Source organism: Pinus tabuliformis, chromosome 3_2 (genome assembly GCF_031772625.1).
Source record: "Pinus tabuliformis cultivar Carrire ecotype Pingquan chromosome 3_2, CPIR1, whole genome shotgun sequence".
Classification (NCBI taxonomy): Eukaryota; Viridiplantae; Streptophyta; class Pinopsida; order Pinales; family Pinaceae; genus Pinus; species Pinus tabuliformis.
The window spans coordinates 510,040,244-510,053,053 of NC_142302.1; the positions used below are offsets into that span (position 1 = coordinate 510,040,244).

Below are 12,810 nucleotides of genomic sequence, written 5' to 3' on the forward strand. Positions count from 1 at the left end.
GGGAACACCCTATTCACAGGAAGATAACTTGAAATTAGGTAGGCATATTATTTCTCGTCTTCTTATACATGTGTGCTTTGAAAAGATAACCACATCCAAAGACTCAATAATAGCTCTAGTAAAGTTTATAGATGTGAAGCACTTCAATGCACTTTATTACATTGTTCAATGAATGAATTTCTTTTGAGGTTGTTGAATGCTGCAATAAGACATGGAAGTGTTCAGAGAATATGTCTAATGACTAGTTAATATTTTGATAGTTTATTCTGACAAGGGAGCATGAACCACACCAATAAGAATAAACATACCAGTGACCCAACATGATCTCTTCCTTTTTTTCTATTACTTCTGATGCTTTCCTTTGATGCTTGAGATATGCCTTCAACAAAGGCACAAGTGGAAATTTTTCTACAAGTCCAAATGCAAAGACAAACAATAAAGCATCCATTTGCCTTTGACTGCGCAATTTTTCCACAACATCTGCAAGAAACAAGACCAAACATGTCATGAAAGACCACAATCAACCAATTAGAAGCCCATAAAGTCTTGAAACAACTTGTATAAACCACAACTTTGTAAGCAATTTCAAAATAATTTAGAGCACAAGAGTCAGCAAGTTCAAGAAACCTTTATGTTGAAGGCATACTAAGCATAATAATCATCTACGTCTAAAGAATTAAATCATCAGCCAACTAGTAAACAAACCTTTATGCATAGTTTGTTTTGCAACCCACAGCTGCATAGTTTGTTTTGCAACCAACAGTCACAGAAGAAGGCTAAGAAAATTGCATGTACCCAAGAAATTTGTATTTTTTGGGTTCTTTTAAGCGAGTAAATTTTAGGGCTTTGGTCCAATAATAATATAGAAAATTCTCATTTCAATCTTAAAAATATATAAAAATATAAAAGTTACAGAAACTTCGCACATATCAAATTTTTATGTGTTCAATTTGACAAGATTAATGGTGCAAGACAAAAACAATAGTCTCTGTCGTAGGCAGGGACTAAAAATAGATCTACTAAATGGGTCTAAAACATTTTATAGATAAGACACAAAGGAATCTCTCTTCATAACCAAATATCAATTTTGGAGTTCTCAAAACAAAATAGCAAAATCAATATCTTTTATTTCTTAATATTCAACCATATTCCTTCACAATCTGAACAGACATAATCCACGTTCACGTCAACGTTGACATCGACATCATCGATATGTTCTTCACTTACACATTTTGTTTCTTGAAAGTCTACAACCTGTGACAAATATGCATACTCGGGTTCATATGATGTATTATTTCTCAATCCTTTTGGAGGACATGTTAACACTACATACCAGTCAGTCTCAACTGGATCTTGTACATAGAATACTTGTTTAGCTTGCGATGCTAGAATAAATGGATCATCTTGCCAATGATTTTGACTTAAGCATTTCTTTATATTCACCATTGTAAAACCCAAATCATCAGTTTTGATCCCTCTCTTATTGTATACATCAATCCAATTACATTTGAACAATGTGTACTCCATACAAAAATAGTCCAATGTAATTATTTCTTCTACCACTCCATAAAATGTTTTCTTTTGAAGTACAAGGTTTGCATCTTTGGAACTTGACCTCATCATTGTTTGAGCTTCCATACATATGCCACTATTTTGGGTGGTTCTCTCATTCTCTATGCTTTTTGTATGGAATCTATAGCCATTGATTAGGAATCCCTTGTACTTATTCACGAATTTCCTGGGGCCACGCACTAGCCATTTAAGTGTATCAGACACCTTTCCATCTCCTTCCACCTATATAGTTTTATATTTTTAAATGTAGTTAGAATTCATACATTCAACCTCTGAAAAAAATATTTAATTTCCTACATGACAATATTCCCATATATTGATTTTTAAGTACACTTATAATATAAATAATATCATTACCTGTTGTTTTAACCAACTAGTAAAATTATGGGTGTGGAGTTTCTGCAATAGAGCTTCATCTTTTTTTGTTTGGGTAATTGAGTTGGCAATCTCCATTTTGTGCATCCTAATTCAACAATTATGGACAATAGATATGGTGGTTAATGTGTTTTGATAAAATATGAATAAAATATTTTTAAAGGTCAAATATGTTAATCTATCCATGGATCTATGTTTTGTTAAACCATAAACAAACAAACAAAAAATTATAGGCAAAATATGTTACTTACTCTATCCATGGATCAACTTCATTTGTGTGAAATAGAAACCACCTATGGGCTTGTTCCCAACTAATGTCATCCAGTTCTGAAGGAATTGGAGCAGATAATGGCTTTCCATCAAGGATAACTTCTTCAAATTCCTCATCCCACACTTCATTTCGACCATGTGTGGATCCAATAGCTTCCATACCTTTCAAGTATCCTCAACAAAACTTTATTGATTCCTCCACAGTATAGCTTTCAGCAATGCATCCTTCAGGCCTATTTTTGTTCTTAACATAACTCTTATATACTTTCATGTTCCTACAAAATGAACAAAAGAGAATTAAGTAATGTCAAAAGATTTCAAAAAAATTCATCTTGTTGTTGTGCTTGATAAAAAGTAAAGTTCATGTACCTCTCAAAGGGGTACATCCATCTATATGCAACCGGGCCACAATATCAAAGCTCACGTACCAATTGTACATTCAAATGCAACATTGTATCGAAGAATGGAGTAAAGTACTTTTCAAGAAAGCACATTGTCTCCACAATATCATTTTCCAACTTGTCAAGACACTCTACTGAAACTGATTTTGCACAAATTTGCCTATAAAAGTAACAAAGCTTACAAAGTGTCTTTCGGACAACAATTGGCAACACATGACGCAAAGCCACTAGGAGGAGTTGTTGCATTAGAACATGGCAATCATGTGCTTTCATACCATGGAACTTAAGATCTTCCATAGATATATGATTTTTTGGATTAGAGTTGTAACCATCTGGCACCTTTAACATGAAAAGAACATGACATAGGGTATGTTTCTCTTTCTTTGAAAGAGTATGTGGTGCAAGTGGAAGGAATATTTTTTGTCCTTTAACTTCTGGCCACAGTGATTTCCTCAAACCCATTTTTTGCAAGTCATCATGTGATTTTTTTCCATCTTTGGACTTCCCTTTTATATCCAAAAGAGTTCCAAAAATGTTTTCACACACATTCTTCTCCACATGCATTACATCTAAATTGTGGCGTATTAGGAGTTTCTGCATTCCAACACATCAAGAATATCATAACAATATTTAATATGGACAAATAGATAAACAATAAATTCAACCAAGAAATCTAATCACAATGAGGTCAACTAAGCAAGTTGCGTCCAATAATTAGGAATGGTTGATGGGTCTACATACCTCCCAATATGGTAGATTGAATAGAATTAATTATTTCTTCCACACCACAACATCAATCTTTTCACCTATTTTATTGTTTCTTTTCCTTTTATTTGATTCAATATTCCCCCAAATTTCTTTCTTTCCTTTTGTTTCCTTCAAAATATCTGATACTTTTACAATTGGAGGGGCATAACGATGTTCCTCCTTCCCATTAAACAGTGCCTTTTGCAAGCGAAACTTATGATGTTGAGGAAGAAACCTCCTATGTCCCGTGTACACACATTTCCTGCTACAACTAAGGTACTTTGATTCTGTGTTCCTCCCACATATGGGACATGCATTATAGCCTTTTGTTGTGCAACCATCCATATTCCCATAAGCAGGAAAATCATGGATCACCCACATAAGAATTTCCTTCATGTTAAAGCATGTCTTACTATAAGCATCATATGTCCATACCCCTTGGTCCCATAATTCCTTTAGTTCATCTACCAAGGGTTCCAAATACACATCAATGTCATTGCCTGGTTGCTTGGGACCAGGTATTAACAATGTTAGCATACAAAAATTCCTTTTTGTGCACAACCATGGTGGAAGGTTGTATGTAACTAACACTATAGGCCAAACATTGTATGTGCTGCTCAAGTCTCCAAAAGGATTAAATCCATCTACTACCATTGCAAGTCGTACATTGTGAGGTTCACTAGAAAAACTAGGCCATTTGTCATCAATAGTTTTCCATGCTGGGCTATCAACAGGGTGGCGCATTTGACCATCATTGCTTGCATTCTCATGATGCCACCTCATTTTTTGTGACATGTCTGCAGAGCTATAATGAAAAAGATTTTTATCATTTATATAATATATTATCATATAATAACACTACGACAAATGGTAAAGATAATACAAGAAGGGGAAAACTTGAATAAAATTATAGTGTTCAAGATCATACCTATACATTCTTTTTAGCCTTGGTGCTATGGGAAAATATCTTAACACCTTGGTTGGAACACCTTTCTGCACCTTTTAAGATTGAGCATCCACCTTCCATCGATATTTTCCACATGTTGGGAATTGATATTTACTTTCATAACTTCCTCAATATAAAATGCAATCATTTGGACATGCGTGTATCATATCATAGTTTAATCCCAATGATTTTATCAACTTTTTTGCAGCATATGCAGAATCTAGAAGTGTGTTATCTTTAGGAAGCACATCTTTTTGCAATTCTAACATTTGGTCAAAACTTGTATCAGACCATCCACTCTTCACTTTCAGATTGTATAATTCTATAGTGGATGATAGTTTTGTGAAGTCAACACAACCTGGGTACAATGGCCTCTTGGCATCTTCAATAAGCTTCTTATATTCATTAAGTTAATTTAGTACATTTGTTGATGCCAACCCCTCATTATCACAACTCTCATTGATGTTTTGATTAAGTCATCGATTGACATCATTCACCATTTCAAGCATTTGATCATCGACAATGGTTGCATCATCATCATCATTTAGAGGTTCACTATCATTCTTAAACAATGTTTCATGCTCATCAACCTGATTATCATAATCATGTTCCACAACATGTTCATAGCCCTATTAATAAGAAAATTAAAATTTATGTTAATAATTTTATGGTTTTTATGAAAATTAAAATCAATAGCATTTGGTCAACCTAGTCAAATAGGGCCCTTGACTAATATGAAATGGCTTACCAGTTGAGATGAAATATGCTCGAGAACTTCATGTGGCTCATTTTCAGAATGTTTCCTGTCCTTATCAATAATAGATGGAATCTAAAGGAGACAAAGAAAAAAAATTGGAGTTTGCACATATAAAAATAAGTGATATCTTTACTGTAAAACATATAAGGTTGAAACTAGATCAATTAAATTTTTTTTCAAGATACCTAACTGGGAATGCTCTCTCCATGCAAATACCAAATGTTATATTGTTCTATTATACCATCACAAATCAAGTGCTCTCGTACTTTATCAAATGTTTGTACTTTCACTATGCCACATTTATTACATGGACATTTTGTGGACATCTTATTCCTTGAATTCTCCTCAGCAAACTTTAAGAATTCCTCAACCCCATCTCTATATTCTTTTAGTGTCCTACACATAACCAGTTTCAAGTCATATAAATTTTATTGAGCACAAGTTACCACTGATACATTTTTTGCATATCACAATGAATAATCAAATACACAAACTATACCTATTTTTCAATTTCATCCAATTTCTTTTGTCCATTTGATAATATGTTCCAAGCTCCTTTGAAATTGCGTCTACAAAGAACTATATAAGTTAGTTGATACTAAAGATAGATCACAAGTAAACTAAAGATAGATGTTGCTGAAAATAAGCCTAGATTTGTAACAAAAAATTAGCAGCCCTATATAATGACACATCAGATGTAATAGAACCTTCTAATGGTGTATTTATGTTGGTGCAATCCACTGTTTTGCTGGTATATGACTGCAAGGGCCACATTTATTCTAGACCTACTCAAGGTTATAGTGTATTTTTTATCAGTCCTTTGGTACGATGTTGACCACTTATTAGACGAACCTAAAAATCTAGAGACAATCTAGCAAAGCCTGAAGTTAAATTGCTTTTGTTTCCACACAAGTGAATGGATAGCTCCCCGAATGTGTGGTTTTGAGGGAAAAGTATATAAGAATTTGATTGAAGGTGAACATTAAAAAGGCATTGTTGAATTGCGGTAATGGACCTGAAAGAGGAATTGGCATTCACACTTAACCTTGGAAATTATGGATTCACTTTAGGCAGCATTTTATTTCCTCAAAAGCAAGCTACAAGCACCGTTATATTTGGCATCACTATATTAGAAATGCCTTGTTATACCTCTGTCCACGATATCTTTAGCACTCTAGACTCTAGACTTTGTTAATGGCAATTCTTGGTCGTCCTATATTAGCCATGACACAATGAATAAGGTATTAGCGATGTATATGTCATATTGTATGATACGAAAGGTGATAACCGAGGTAAGCACTAAGGGAACAACTCAACCAAAGTGAAAAGTGCCATTTCAATCATATAAAATTCTTCCTCAACTTCTAAATTTGTTAGCTGAAGTAAATGTGAATCTAATTTATTTATCACAAACTTGACTTCATCTAATCTAGGAACCAAGTTGGCCAATTCCTTGATAGATAGGTTTGACTTCTTGGTCAGCTAAGGTAATCTCGTGTTAAAATTCACAATGAAGTTCTAAAATCTTACTGATATACCCAACAATTTGAGGTCGTCATAGAATGGCAAAGAATGCTGCATAATAGTGTACAAGAAGATTCACCAAATAAATCCTAATGCCATATAAGCCGTGCAAGAAATTTCTAACTTTGTTTCATGATACTCAGCACACTAAATATCCACTTGGCACTGATTTGATTATCATAGAGACACTGATTTCAGGAAGCTAGTCTGCACTGACCTGGCCTAATAAAATTATTATTAATCATATATATTCCTGAGGAAATGATTGTCACACCTTAGTTATTCTTCACTTTCAACTACTGTTAAGTTTCCTCTGCATACTATAGTCTAGTAAAGAACTAAAAAATTGGCATTATTGAGGCATGGTGCCCTCTCATTGAAAACTAGCAACACTGCAAGATGCTATATATGAGTTGCAATTACCTGATCATATTTTTTAGCATGATGATATTTTTTTGAGAATAACCACTTGTATCCATTCTTGTTATTTGGAGTTCAGTAGCTGGAGCTCCAAAGTTTGATCCAAGATTGTAACCACAGTTGTTTTAATCCTCTCAGTACATGTCCCAATATACCAATCTCATGCAGGGCATAGGTCTACTTTGCCTGCTAACAAATGAAACTGAAAAGGGAAGAAGTAATCAAAAGTTGTCTGTTGTCTTTCCTGACAATCACTTAATATGTCATCTAAATGACCATTTCAATATATCTAAGTAATCAGGGTTCATGTGTGCAGGAACAGGGATTGTCATTTTTGAAATCAGGGAGAGTAGGGATGCACAGGACAACATAACATACATGTGTATGCAAAATATAAAATATTAAAATCATATAAATATTGAAAAAAGCTAATAAAAAAAGGAAAATTTACTAGTGCTAAGACATGAGACGTTGTGATCCAAACTGTAAAACAAATTCTATACCATTGGGCAGCAGTAGCAGCACATTGCAATTTATATGGTTGTCCCAAAACACAGGGCAAGGGTACATAGTTGTGGGAAGTACAAATATTCAGGAACATTAGTTGGTGTTCACAAGTATATTTGGGCATTAGACACAATGGTCAGGTCTCTGTAATGGTTTACCAAGCAAAAGAAAACACATATCCAACCTCTGTATGGCTATTGGACATAAAATAGACAGATTAAACCTCTATATAAGCTAGAGAGGCATGAAATATGGAGGTCAGGTGCTTAGGTTAGCTTACTGGATGGAGTCACATAGCAGATCACAGGGAATAGAACATGTAAATCAGACCTTAAATCAGGTTGTTTGGCATGGAGAACACAAATCAAATCTTAAAAAACAAAAATTGGGCATGGGATTAGACCATACAAATGAAAATTTCAGATTATTTTAAGGGGGGCATCCCTCGAGATTCTCCAAGGACATCATCCCACACCTGGGCATAGGAGGGATGGAGATATGTGTCCCCACAATGGCAAGACACAAGATCACATCTTCACGGGGATGCAACCTTGGCAACACAAGTACATATAGATGGTATCAGAGCATTGTTTAAATTTAATTCGCAAAATTGACTAGTATTTAGTATTTACACAAAAGGGAGTTATCTCATGTGAAATTGGTCAGGGTAGATTTTTCCTTTCTATAGAGCCATGGTACCAAGGGCATTTTGTAATTTTTCCTTGCATGAATGACTCAAGTCTGTCATAGCTCTAAACAATATCTAGATAGATTTAATCAGTTTCACACCAAAACAGTGAAAGACATCAGAAATAAGATTCCCAAGTCCACCCTGGAAGAATGATTACATGATCAACAAAACCATATACACCCCTCAACTGCCTTTCAAAAAAAATCACATACAAGAAATTGCAGGAAGGTGACATGTTTCTTATTGTCCAAGTATCCAAAAACATTCACCCATAGAAATCAAGCTAGGGGGATAAACATACAGGAAATTATGTCCTGCATAAATCTCTATTTCTAATCATAAACAGAAACTAGCTAACAAGGCAAATTCCTAGTACCAACAATTATTAGCATATTCTGACAAACCTTCTGGGATGAAGTTACCATTTGTTTGCAGGACAGTCCCAAAATAAATGTACAGTTTATTCAATTTTATCTAATATAAGTATTAAGAACAGAAAGTACATGTGTTCCCAATTTCAAATAAGTGTCCAATGTGAATCTGCAAAGGATATATCTTTTCTCACCAGGGTAAAAATCAATCTGTCCTTTCGAGCCTAGGGTAATTGTTCTGCGACTAAGTGGTTCAATTAGAGGTTTTACTAAGTGGTAAAGCTGAGTTAACACCTTATCCACAACCCCAGCTCAGATCCCAAAGACTAAGCACAAGGGGAAACAAAGTAGAAGAAGAAATCACGACCATAAAAAGGAATGTGTTTGGCATTAGCTTTGGGGTTCAATATCTCTCACAACAGCATTAGAGGAAGTGATACTGGAGTTCGAGTAACTTGATTAAGATATGTGCATCTATAAGCATTCACTATTGTCTATGGATATTACTTTGACAAAACTCATCAGACTTCATGCTTCTTGTTGTTGCATAGCCTATTTGTTATATACCACATTGTTCAAAGTAGGGATGAGTAATCTTCTCAGGTCAAAATTTTAGCTTCCATCGAGCAATATCGGAAATAGAAGAAAGACACCTGCATAGTAAAAAACACAAGAGAGCTAGTACACAAGCATGAGAGAAGATTGCTGGAAATATGCCCATGTTGTACACTCCTTTGTGTTTATGCAGGATACAAATTTGTGAGGAAAGCGATCAGAGATCACCAAATCTCTAATAAAATACAATAAAGTGGGTGAGCGATCAGTTAAGATTCAGTCACCCAAAAGAGATAAGGATCAAGTACAAAGTATAAAAAATCAAATACAATACATGTTTGCTAGACTAAGTCTCACCAATTTATTCCTACTGAGAAGATGTTGTCCTCAAATTCTGCTGAAGATGAGGAAAGTAGGAAACCCAGTTTGCTTGAGTGGCCAAACTGCCTTTGCAACCCACCAAGTAAGTGGTGATTTGAGAACACCCAGTAGGTATGGTGTGGGCATCAACAGGTGTATCTTTATATAGAGCACACTAAAAATCTAGAATTGTGGCCTCCCAATGTGCAATTGGAATTTGGAACAGGTTCCTCCGAGTGAGGTGGTTCATATGGGCGATATATCAGAGGATGAAGGTGGATAACGAAAATGCAGTATAGAAAAATAAATTGCAAGTGCAAATATCAGCAGAACATGACAGAGTTCCGACAACAAGAGACTGTAAATAAACATGCTATACACCCCTATATGCCCTAGGAAGAGATGGTATAGGGCAGAAACAGAGACAAACAGGCTAAAAGGAGACGAGATACCCAAACAATCCTTCCAGATGCAAAGAAACCCAACAATAACAGCCAGTGGAAGAGCATATCATGCACCAGATAAAATAGTCGAAACAGCCCGTAGAAAACTTCACCCCCTAAGCCAGGTGAAACATACCTGGAAGTCAATGAATGATGATAAACAGTTGCACGCAGGTGCAGTCGCTGGAGAGGCCCTGCTTCAGGAATTGGCCTGCTCACTCGTTTCTGGTTTCTTAATCTCTCAGCGGCGCCCCATCAGTCCAGTCTCTGCTCGTTGAATGGAAGGTTTGTTGTGAAATGCACAAGGGTTATGGGTGGCTCTGAATGGCGAAAAGGGATGGGGAATAATATGGATCGTATGTTGCAGAGACCGACCTTTCCCAAATTTGCAGAGCTACTGAATTATGTTTCTACAGAAATCTCTGAGTCTGGCTGGACGAAGTATTTAGATGTGTCTGTAGATAGACGGAGTGAAGAAAAAAGCAGCAGTCTTGAAATTGAGAAGCGGCAAACAAAAAGATCGAAGTATAAACACAATGCTGAAAAATACCGAACATATCAGCCGTCGAGCATTACAGCCAAGGAAAAGGACTCTTCCATGGCTTCGGATGCATCGTCTGGTCCGCAAAATCTGTCTCTGCCTATCAGGGACATTGAGTGTGGGCAGGAACAACAGGTTGCTCGATCATTTTTCTCCGTCTCCAGAGACAGAAGCGACGTTCAGGAGAGACAGGGGGATCTGGAATCTATTGGTTCATGCTCAACAGCTGATGTCTTAGATCTGCACTCTCAAAGTTAATGCATAAAATTCAGAGAGACGGGATGAACGAAACTGGATGGGTTCTGAAGTTCAATAGCAATGCATAAAATTCTGAGAGACGGGATGAACGAAACTGGATGGGTTGCCGCAACCCGAATTGACATGACATTTCTGGGAAATGTACTGAGATTAGTTTGATAGGGGTTTTCTTCTATTGTGGCCCAGAAAGATTGTACTAGCAGGCGCAATGACAATCTGTTCAGAGTGCACTTCGCCACTTATCACCTCATATTGACCCAGTTCCGATCTAGCCAAGATATCTCACCTCATATCAACCCAGTTCTGATCTAGCCAAGTCATCTCACCTCATATCCACCCACTCCCGATCTAGCCTAGACAAGGCCCAGACAAATTATGATGGAGGACAAAACTGGAGCGCTGGAATATCAAAACCAAAATTAAGATTTGAACGATACCGCCAAAACCAAATTAAAATTTGAATGCATTTCGATACCGCCATCGACTGCTTTATGCTATGCTGGTAGAGATACAATAAATATTAATTAAAATAAATAAGAAATAGAAAAAAGGTTACCATGGAGAATAAATGGTATTTTTTCATAAATTAATGTTTTAAAATCTTCTTGGATGTAGTTTAATGAGAAATCTAGGTAACTAACTAGGTTGTTTATGAGTTATTTAGAATAATAGGTTATCAAATGTATTTATTTCAATATTCAATTTTCTATATTTATTAATGAAATGAGGATTTATGGTGCACCATTCAACAAAGAGTTTATCGGGAATTTTTTTCAACTAGCATGCAAGATTAGGAATTATTTTACATCACATAATATTGCTATATAAGACTACATGTTATCAATAGAAAAAAGGTAAGACACGTGATAGTAATATTGTCTTCCTCTTCATGCTTAGTATCTTCAACTATGTCTTTGACCTTTGCTTCTTCAACATCTCTATTCAATATTTGTCTTCAATATTTATTATTTCACCCATCAATTGTTAAAGTGGAAAATTCTAACAAAATAATTCTATATCCTTTTGAGGTAGAAAAATTCAATAAGAGTGCGTAGATTCAAAACTTCAAAATTATAAAGATACGGTATCCACACAAATCATTCAAATAAACTCTCTTAAAGGTAACATTTAAATCTAATTTATTCTTATAATTAAATGTGACAAGCTCTATTGTAATCAATTTCCTATGAACAATATGTTCCCATACCATATAAATGAGATACCAAAAATATTATTTACTTAATCCATGGGACCACTAATGAAATTATCAGACCAAAGCCATTAAATAAGTCACCATTGAGGAAATTTGTTGGATGTGATTTGGGCTTTTATCACATATGCATGTAATCTTTGAAAACACATCTTCCAAAATATCACCAAACATATTGATGTAATCCATGGGACCATTCATGAAATTATGAGGCCAAATCCATTAAAAGATTTACCATTGAGAAAAATTATTAGATGAAATTAAGGCTTGGGATTTTATCACTTAAGCATGTATTCATGTTGTTTGCACTTCCAAAACATGTCATCAAAACTATCACCAAACATAAGATATCATATGCCATGAAAGAGATTAAAATTTACACTTTTGTTGTAAGTTGTGCATTTATTATCTGACATGGAATTCTTCATAAATTTCACTTTTGATTCATCCCTTCTAATTCACACAAATGTTGACCATTCTTTACCTTTCCTCATCATTTGGCCTCTCAAATCCATGTCACTACCATGAGCTTTTTCCACTACCTTGACACAATTCAAACTTGAAACAAATTTCAATCTATGAAATTGAAAACCCGCTTGGGCCTCTTGAACTTGCCATTGAAAACCTCCACAATGATAATGCTTAGCTTGAAAACCTCCACAATGATAACGCTCACCTTGGTGCAAAAAATGGTGATGCACTTCTTCTACTTTCAAAATTGAACCTTTGTGGGCATCATTTTCTATGGGCACACAATGTCAACATCCAACACAATCACCATGTTGCACAACACACTCACAATGTGGTTTGGAGATTGCATATAGCCATGTGCTCCATGACATACTCCAGCAACCTAACCCCT

The 12,810-nt window shown here is 35.3% G+C and overlaps 1 protein-coding gene across 1 annotated transcript; it reads right to left on the minus strand.

The window, feature by feature from the left end:
* Positions 1-1,125: 1,125 nt before the first annotated feature.
* Positions 1,126-7,071, minus strand: LOC149181556 (uncharacterized). The gene is made up of 11 exons (XM_089414247.1): positions 7,016-7,071; positions 5,335-5,464; positions 5,060-5,140; positions 4,809-4,940; positions 4,510-4,703; positions 3,405-4,170; positions 2,646-3,212; positions 2,483-2,492; positions 2,199-2,379; positions 1,930-2,035; positions 1,126-1,794 (listed from the first exon to the last, which is right to left on the minus strand). The coding sequence occupies exons 1-11, from the start codon at positions 7,069-7,071 to the stop codon at positions 1,126-1,128; spliced, it is 2,892 nt and encodes a 963-aa protein (XP_089270373.1).
* Between the last annotated feature and the right edge of the window lie 5,739 nt (positions 7,072-12,810).

What these genes read in the sequence shown, in the direction of transcription:
- LOC149181556 (XM_089414247.1), bottom strand. Translation starts at nt 7,071, where the DNA reads ATGGATACAAGTGGTTATTCTCAAAAAAATATCATCATGCTAAAAAAT. An exon ending in GAAGTTGATCCATGGATAGA is followed by an intron (nt 2,036 to 2,198) that starts GTAAGTAACATA and finishes TTGTTGAATTAG; the next exon opens with GATGCACAAAATGGAGATTG. An exon ending in CTAGTTGGTTAAAACAACAG is followed by an intron (nt 1,795 to 1,929) that starts GTAATGATATTA and finishes AAAACTATATAG; the next exon opens with GTGGAAGGAGATGGAAAGGT.